Source organism: Physeter macrocephalus, chromosome 17, assembly GCF_002837175.3.
Source record: "Physeter macrocephalus isolate SW-GA chromosome 17, ASM283717v5, whole genome shotgun sequence".
NCBI lineage: Eukaryota > Metazoa > Chordata > Mammalia > Artiodactyla > Physeteridae > Physeter > Physeter macrocephalus.
Genome location: NC_041230.1, coordinates 10,410,666 through 10,419,743, shown reverse-complemented (window position 1 = coordinate 10,419,743; position 9,078 = coordinate 10,410,666). Strand labels below are relative to the sequence as shown.

Below are 9,078 nucleotides of genomic sequence, written 5' to 3'. Positions count from 1 at the left end.
CTCCGCGGCATGTGGGATCCTCCCGGACCGGGGCACGAACCCGTGTCCCCTGCATCGGCAGGCGGACTCTCAACCACTGCGCCACCAGGGAAGCCCGGACCCTAAGTCTTTGATGCTGCTATTCCTTCTGCCAACAAAGTTCTCTCTTCTTTTCTAGCAAACTCTACATCCACAGGGTGGTGGCCACTCCCTCCTCCTTGGGGTTCTTATGGTATCCTGTGCCACCTCCATCACAGCAAATATCATGAACTTGGGATACAGTCTGTGCTCCTCACCAGACTGAGCTTGCTGGCAGGGCAGGTCTGATTTATTGTAGGGGCTGCTGTCACCAACAAAGCCACTGACCAAGGACAGGGATTTTAACTTTTGAACTTCCCTCTATGTGCCCCATCTCTCCCTCTACAGGTGTGGGCTCAACCCAACGCAGGCCCCTTCACACAACAGGGGCTCAGGGTCCCTACAGCAAATGACTGCCGCCCATGCAGGCCTAAGCATCAATTTTCCAAATATAATCCCCATCATCTCCGTTTCTTCTTCAACTCATCTGTTAGTGCCAGAGGGCAGGTGGAGTTCAGCTTACAGCTCTGCACACAAAAGTTGCTCATGTTTAGCTCCCAGAGGTCTCACCATAACAAGCACTGAGTAGATTTGGTGAATGAATTATGTTCCCTCCAGGAAGTGTGGCCCTGAGAGTTTAACTGTCCTTGTGCACATTCCAGTTTTCCCACCAGACCAGCCCTCCTATTAGACTGTGAATTCCCACAATAACAAGGCCCAGCACAGGGCCCTGCTATCAGCTGCTTTCCAATAAATGTTCCTTAAGTAAATGATTCACTAAAAGCCCAAGAGCTAAACTTTCCAACTCCCTCACTAATTTTTGAGTTGCTCAGGCCCTGGCACACAAAAGCCATTCAATAACGGACCTTCCTGGAAACAGTCAACCAGGGGCCTGACAGTTCAACTTTGCATCGTTTACAGCCCCACTCCCAACAGAGAACTCCCCTCCAGCGAGGCCCAGTGCCTGGTGCAAGGTTTACACAAAGTAGGCACCCAATAAATGTCTAGAAGATGGCCCGAAGGACCTGATATTTGGACTTTCCTAGTCTGCATTCCCCATTTCCCAATCCTGGATTGTGAATTACTGGGGGGAAGAATGGGTTTTTGTTATACAGTAGACCAATAAACGTCCTTCCAGGAAAGAGCCCACCAGGGGCCTGGAAGTTCAACCTTCCTGAAACACATCCCTTTTCTCTGACCAGACTTATCAACTACGCAACCTGAGAGTTCCTTGCAAACGGTGGGGGCCGGGCGAGCTCAAGCGTAGGGTCCTGCACACCTCAGGCGCTCTATCAACGCTCCAGGGCACAGAAGAAGCAGCACTCTCTTTCCACTCCGCGTCGCTCCCGCCCTAGCGAAGGCCCCAAAGCTCCTCGACCCCCGGAGTCCCCCTCGTTCTCCCTCCGCCCTCTCCGTAAGCCCAGCTCTCTCTTCCTCGGCCCGCCCCGCGGCGCCCTCACCCGTCTCTCTTGCCTCCTGCAACCCCCGCCGCTCTTGACACAGACCCTCGGCTCCAGGCGTGTGGGACCCCCTCACTATCCACGCCTCCCATTGGGCGCTGCCCTTACCCGCGGCGGCCAATCAGAGCCGAAAGCGGAGGGCACGCGCTCCTGCGCCTGCGTATGGACGCTTAGGCGGGGCTCGGCGAGTTTCTCCACGCACACAACTGTGCCCTGTGGGCGGGGCTCCGGGCTCGGAGAAGCGCCTGCGCAGTTCTCCTGGGCCGCTCCTCCGCCAAGTCTGAAAGTTAAGTGGAGAGAAGTGGACTGGGTGGCGGGAGACCTTGACAGAACTGTCATTTCATAGCTAAAGACACAGAGCATCTCTGAGAGCAACAGCTTTGGAGTCAAACATACTTGGGGTACTCCCTCTCTGGGCCTCACTTTTACTCTTATGTAAAATGGGCTTGAATCATATCCATCTCAAAGGCTGTTGAGGGGATTGGATGAAATCAAAAAGGTAAAAGCAGTCAGCACAGGGCCTGATACACCGTGGATGCTCACTTTAACCCATCTAACATGGACATAGATAGTCCTTACCTGTTTGTAAAATTGCTTTCCCTTCCCTCACCCTCTTTGGTTGATTTAATGATATTCATTTATTGGGCGCCTACTGTGTGTCCGGCCCAGGATTGGGTTTCAATAGGTGACAACTGCCGTCAGGGAGAGGGGAAGGGACTCTTCGGAGGTCACTGCCTCAGCCCAAGCAGAGCTAGTGCTGAGCCAGTGCCAGGCAGGACCCAGGCCTTCCGCCTACCAAGGGGTGATAATTCCGGGGGTGGGAGCAGGTCCGGGGAGGGGACTTGTCTCAAGGCACGAGCGGGCCCTGACCTTGAGTCACCTAAGTGGGGGGCAGGGTGGCGGTGCTCAGACATGCAGCCTCGATGCCAAATCTCCTGATAGTGACCTGCTCTTGCCAGAGTGAAACTGGCAAGTGCAGGTTAAAGAGGGGCTATTGGGAGTCCCCGTGACCTTGGAGGGCAGAGATTGGAAGGGGTTATGGGGGGGGCGTTAGAGTTCCTTGATGGGGGAGTCTGAGTGTAATGGGGGAGTCATGATGGACGCCATCAGGAGGTGCACAGTGGAGATGGAGGGGCCTATTGTAATCAGGAAGGAGGTATTGATTCCTAAGATGAGATGAGGGAGTCTTGGTCTTGATCGGGGAAGGAACTTATAGATGGGGGATTTCTGTTGGATGAGGAGGGATTGCAGTCAAGATCGTGAGATGGCACAGATGGGATGTAGGTCGCCAGAAGAAGTAAGGTGCAGTCTAACGGAGGGGAGTCCAAGTCCGGATCATAAGGGACCTGGGTGCTACTCGGAGCCAGTACGGTCGTGATTGTGGTCCTTTGCTATGGGCAGCTGGGAGCAGTGGTAATGTGGGCGTCTAGGTCGTGATTAGGAGGGGGCTGTAGTCCGTGACGTAAGTAGTTTCAACAGGTCGTGAGGGCAACAAGGACCCTGTAGATTATGTCACCGGCAGAAGCGATCCGGTAAAATGGTACCAAATCCAGCCCAGACACGGAACCGCTCTCGCTCTGCGCAGGCGCAGTACAGGGCGGCCGGACGTTACGGTTGGGGGCGGGCCCGGAGGGAGGGGCTTGGAAGCCTCTCTCTGCGCTTGCGCCTAAGGGGCGTGGCGGTCGCACCTGCGCGAGTTGGGGGAAGGAGGAGGAGCGAGGTGACGCAGGCGTAATAATAGAGAAGGTGCCAGAAAGATCCAAAACAAGTGGCTGCGGCCGTCGCCCAGGAGTCGTGAGGCGCCGGAATTCGGTGAGGATGTGGAGAGGCCTACAAGCTACTGGTGGCGGGTAGACCGGACCACCTGGGTGCTGGGGAGAGGGCGGTACCACCCTTACAGGGCGAAGGGGTCGGATTCGCACAGCGCCACCTGTGTAGAGCTAAGGGCTGCTTTGGTCGGTCCCATTGTAGGGGACAGAGGGTCACTTTCGGACTGTACCACTTAGGTGGAGCTGTGGGGCTGATCGGACAGTACCTCTGGACGCAGCCAAGGAACATGTCTGGACAGTTGTACCCATAGTCAAAGGGCAGTTGGCGGGGTGCCCCGCGTTGGGCCCCCAGGCTTGTTCGGACCGAGTCACTTAGTCGGGTGGGAGGCTTGTTCGGAACATACCATCTGGGGAGGGGCATTCGGGCTGGGCCTGCTCGACTGGTCGGAGGACAAGCGGGGTCTGGCGTCTGGACCTGTTACTAGGGGACCTCGGGCGATACCATTTTCTTGCGGGAGAAGGGGGAGGCTAAAACGGCTGGGACGTGAGGGTGGCCCTGCCCGGCGGCACGCGGACGGGGAGACGCACTGGCGGGGGTGAGGTCCGGGTCCCCGCGTCGCTGACCACTACCCCCTCCCCGCTGTGTATGCTCTAGGCCCTGGTTCTGAGCTTATTCCGCCCCCCTCCCCCGGGTATGGCGCTGTCCGGGTCGACCCCGGCCCCGAGCTGGGAGGAGGATGAGTGCCTGGACTACTACGGGATGCTGTCGCTTCACCGTGTGTTCGAGGTGGTGGGCGGGCAACTGAGCGAGTGCGAGTTGGAGCTGCTAGCCTTCCTGCTGGACGAGGTCCCCGGCGCCGCCGGCGGCCTGGCCCGCGCCCGCAGCGGCCTGGAGCTGCTGCTGGAGCTGGAGCGCCGCGGGCAGTGCGACGAGAGCAACCTGCGGCTGCTGGGGCAACTCCTGCGCGTGCTGTCTCGTCACGACTTGCTGCCACACCTGGCGCGCAAGAGGCGCTGGCCAGGTATGGTGGAATGGGAGGGTGACAGACTTCCGGTGGGGAGAGGGCCTTGCTTTCGCTGGGCCTCCACGGTGTCTGATATGGAGAGTGCCATCTCAGTATGTGTCCCATTGCACTCTTTCCTCCTCCCAGGGTATCAATGAGAAGCAAGAGGGAGGAGGCATGGCATTGGGAGGGGTGAGCTTGTGGAATTTGGCTACATCAATAGTGATGTTTGTGGCGTCTGTTTACAGAGGGCTTACTTCTTGCTGGGCACAGCAGTAAGCCCTTTTTCATATGTACTATCACCCTATATCCTCCCGGTAATCCTAAGAGGAAGTCCTGTCACCGTCCCTACTGTACAGGGAAAGCAGTAGGTTGGAGAAGTTAGGCAGATTGCCCACATATAACAGCTGAATCCTGTGTGCCCGGGGAATAGGGAACAGGAGATACAGCTTGACGGGACTGACAAAGTGTTGCATGAGGAACAAACATTTGGGGGGAGTACCAAGACTATAAGACAGATGAACGATTTACTTTTTTAAAATTCTGTGTATGAAGATGATTTTATTTGAAAGATTTACTTTTAGATATGGTTATGGAAGGACTGAAACAAAGTAATGAGCAGAGAGAGAAAGTAGGGAGTGGAATGCTTCAGAGTGAAAGGAGGCCCCCTTAAGATTCCATAACTAGTCAAGACCTTTCTTGGGCTTCCCTGGTGGTGCAGTGGTTGAGAGTCCGCCTGCTGATGCAGGGGACACGGGTTCGTGCCCCGGTCCGGGAAGATCCCACAGGCCGCGGAGCGGCTGGGCCCGTGAGCCATGGCCGCTGAGCCTGCGCATCCGGAGCCTGTGCTCCGCAACGGGAGAGGCCACAACAGTTAGAAGCCCGCGTACCGCAAAAAAAAAAAAACAGACCTTTCTGAGAAGGTGGCATTTGAACTGAGGCTGCACTGCTACCCTGGTGCATAGATCTCAGAGTAGGAAATTCCAGGCAGAGGGAAAGACAAGCTTTTAAGTCCTGAGATAGGACTGAGTTTGGCATTATCAGAGGCCAGTGTGGCAGGAGCAGAGGTCAAAGTAAGGGCAGAGAGGTAGGTGAGAAGCCATGTCACAAAGGAGCTTGCAGATGACACAGCTAGAAAGTGGGATCTAGGATTTAAACCTCGTTGGTTTGTCTCCAGAGTTGGTGCCCTTAATCCTTGTAAGGGAAGTGCTCCTGTAGGACAACAGTCCTGAGAAGGTGAAGAGCCCCTTGTGTGCATAGGCTTTGAGCTTTTGAGTCCTTGGCGGGATTACTAGAGGTGCTGTGGCTAGTTTAGGGAGGGGTTTTGTGAGCTTCCCTGCCCAGGGTAAGCCCATGGGATTTGGGTAACCAGGAGAAAGGCATCCATTGTGCAGAACTGACAGCATTTTTGGAAAAATATGTCTGGAGGTCAGGCTCTGGAAGAGCAGATTTGGGGACCCTGCAGAGGCCTGCTTACTCTTTGGGGCCTCAGGGGGAGCCGGGGGCAGTTGACGGATGGGGGCAGGCAGCATTGCAGGAATCCTGACCATAACTCAGCTTACAGGATAACTGACAGTTGGAGCTGCTGTAGACATGGATTGGGTGGCCCCAGAAGGTGATGAGTCTTTTACCCCGGGAGGCACCGAACAATTACTGGGCCTGCAGGTGTTTGAGAGGGAGTGGGTATCTGGGCTTTGAGTTCTGGGGAACTCAGGCACCCTGTGGGGCAGGCTTTCTTCTGGGGTGGGGGTGAGGGGGTGGGAATTGGAGGCTGGGCCTGGGAGAAGTCGCAGGCTTTGAATACTTCTTTCCATTCTTCTCTCCCCACAGTGTCTCCAGAACGCTCCAGCTATGGCACGTCCAGCTCTTCTTCAAAGAGGAAGGAGGGAGGCTGCCGTCGCAGTCAGCAGTCAAGGAGTTCTTCAGATGCTGAGCAGAGTCAGTGGGAGACAGGTGAGCCCAGCCCTGTGGGTGTGTCAGCAGTCTCTCTCTCTTCCTTTTGAACCCTGATGAACCTACCCCATCCTGACCCATCAAGGAAGGAGCCCATGGGGTGATTCTGTCTCACTTTTGCTTTGTGTTTGTGTGTGTGTTTGTTGTTGCAAAAGCACGTGTCCAGAAACGACTTACGGAATTGTTTCTTATGGTTTTATATGTCATTTAAATGGCACCACATCATGGGTGTCATTCTTCACATGGCTGTCTTTGTTGGACATGTTTCTGAGATTTATTCATGTTGGGTTTCTAATTGGTTTTGTTTAATTGCCATGCAGTTAATTTATCCACTCTCCTCCCCTCCCCCAAGTTTTTAATCATTCAAACGTGTTTTAAATATACCAAGAAGTTGAAAGATTAGTGCAGTGAATGTGTTTGTATCTTCCACCTAGACTCAGTAATTTTAACATTTTGCCAGTTTTGCTTTATGTGCGTGTATATGTAATTCTGTTTTTTTTTTTTTAAATATTTATTTGTTTGTTTGTTTTTGGCTGCGTCGGTTCTTAGTTTCGGCACTTGGGATTTTTCATTGCAGTGTTCAGGCTTCTCTCTAGTTGCAGCACTTGCAGGCTCGATTGCTCCGTGGCATGTGAGATTTTAGTTCCCCGACCAGGGATCGGACCTGTGTCCCCTGCATTGGAAGGTGGATTGTCTACCACTGGACCACCAGGGAAGTCCCTAATTCTGTTTTTTTTTGTTGAACTGTTTGATAGTAAATTATAGGCATCAGGACACTTTACCCCTAAATTGGCAGGCATCTCCTGAGAATCAGAAGATTGTCTGATACCGCTTCAAGACTACTGTCATACCTAAGAAAGGACATAAGTACTAATTCTCTGATATCCTAACGGTCCATTTTCTGATCTTCTCAATATTGTCTGCACTTTCAGGATCCACTCACAGTTGTGTTGCTGTACATTCAGTTATTAGTTTCTGTAATCTCTTACTATGGAACCCCCCCACCCCCACCCCGTACCTTTTTCTTTTTTCCCCCATGACATTGACCAGGCCACTTGTTTTGTACAATGTCCTGATTGTTTCCGGATATGCCTGATAATTTCCTGATGGTGTCATTTAACTTATCCATCTGTCCCCTGTAGTTTGGGAATCGGGTTTGGAGAGTTGGTTAGATTGAGGTTACGTGCTTTTGGCTGGAATGCTCCTTGGTTGATGCCATAGTCTTCACATTAGAGCACATCAGGAGGCCTGGTTTTCCTGTTGTGAGTGAGCAAGTTTGATCACTTGGTTAAGGTGGTGTCTGCTGTATTTGTCCTTCGTATAGAGATATTTTTTCCCCTTGTGGTTAGTAAATAATCTGTGGGATGACACTTTGGCACGTCGGGTTCCCCAACAGCATCCCCAGTGGGTTTAGCAGCCATTGGTGATCTCTGCCTGAACCAGTTATTATATTGGTGTTCATGAAATGGTGGTTTTCTGATTCTTTCCTATGTCTCTTAGCTGGCATTTTCTCATGAGGAGTTTTACTTTTCTCTTTCCCTCCATCCCTCCCTCTCTCTTTTTATGTAGTGAGGGGTGTCACCATAGACTCATGTATTCTTATTTATTTACTGTTATAATCAATTAGATATTCTTCCTGATGTTCAAATTGGCTAGGTCCTGTGTCCTTTTGATGTGTCTCCATCATTCTTTGGGTGCTTCCTGCTTTGTAGGACTGTAAGATGGACTGCAAGATGTCCTGGATTCACTTGTATTTTTCCTTCCCCAGCCCTGGAATCAGCTGTTTCCAGAAGCCTGGTTTCTCTTAGAGGCAGCGGTATTTAGAGACCAAGATATGGGTTCTGAGTATGCACATTGTTTTTAGGCGCTTACAGTGAACAGAACTAGAAACTGCTTTTCATAAAAGTTCACATTAGCATTTTCAATTCAAACATAACATTATAAGGATTTTTTTTTTTTTGGCTGCGCTGCTTGCGGGGATGTTAGTTTCCTGACCAGGGATTGAACCTGTGCCCTCAGCAGTGAAATTGTGGGGTCGTAACCACTGGACCACCAGGGAATTCCCTACAAGGACTTTTTTTTTTTTTTTTTTTTTTTAATTTATTTTTGGCTGCGTTTGGTCTTCGTTGCTGCGTGTGGGCTTTCTCTAGTTGCGGCGAGCGGGGGCTATTCTTCATTGTGGTACGCGGGCTTCTCATTGCGGTGGCTTCTCTTTGTTGTGGAGCCCGTCTCAGGGTGCGCGGGCTTCAGTAGTTGCGGCACACGGGCTCAGTAGTGCTACGAGGACTTTTTTGTCTTACACTGAAAATCTTGGTTCTTGATAACATTAAGACATGGACTTATTTTGCTTTATTTTACAACAATAATGAAATAGCTTCAAATTTATAACATCAGTACCACTGCTGTGTCTACTAAATGAAACATAAGATATTTTTGTGGTTCTAATTGTTTTCAGAGTATATTCTACAGAGAGTTTACAGTCAGAATGTTCTTCCTAGTTACTTAAGATCCTTCTTTTTCCTGCTGCTTGTTACTGATTTTATATATAGCTAGATCCATTTGTTTCTGTTTGTGTTTAATTTTATGGTTTGTTTCTTTTGTCTCTTGTTAATTTTTTGAGTATGTTGTAAAACAGTTACATGATTCCAAAGTCAAAACTAAAGTATGTAAAAAAGATGTTCTTAGAAGTATCATTTCCATTGGTGTCTTTCTCCCTCCCAATAGATAATCAATTTCATTCATTTCTAATATAGCCTTACAGCGTTTCATCTTGCAAAAACAGCAAATAATGTATTCTTTTTTTTTTTTTTTTTTTTTTTTTTTTTTTTTGCGGTA

General features: G+C 51.0%; 2 protein-coding genes across 18 annotated transcripts in view; one reads left to right on the top strand and one right to left on the bottom strand.

Moving 5' to 3' along the window:
• Positions 1-1,592, bottom strand: part of ZNF526 (zinc finger protein 526) — a 4,954-nt gene extending 3,362 nt beyond the window's left edge. Inside the window, exon 1 of one of the 4 annotated variants that reach the window (XM_024132830.1) lies at positions 1,518-1,592. The gene's annotated coding sequence lies outside the window, so the exon portion shown is untranslated. Of the gene's footprint in view, positions 1-1,277; positions 1,415-1,517 lie in introns of those variants that run through there. The other 3 variants (XM_028478219.1, XM_024132831.3, XM_024132833.3) reach the window with 3 other exon arrangements.
• A 1,632-nt stretch (positions 1,593-3,224) lies between these two features.
• LOC102986691 (POU domain, class 2, transcription factor 2) overlaps positions 3,225-9,078 on the top strand; it is a 114,155-nt gene continuing 108,301 nt past the window's right edge. For 6 of the 14 annotated variants that reach the window (XM_055078851.1, XM_055078849.1, XM_055078850.1 and 3 more), the window contains exons 1-3: positions 3,225-3,329; positions 3,942-4,308; positions 6,121-6,243. In XM_055078851.1, the coding sequence (XP_054934826.1) occupies positions 3,981-4,308; positions 6,121-6,243 (451 nt within the window). In that variant the 5' untranslated portion in view covers positions 3,225-3,329; positions 3,942-3,980. The remainder of the gene's footprint in view (positions 3,330-3,941; positions 4,309-6,120; positions 6,244-9,078) is intronic. The other 8 variants (XM_055078852.1, XM_055078855.1, XM_055078854.1 and 5 more) reach the window with 2 other exon arrangements.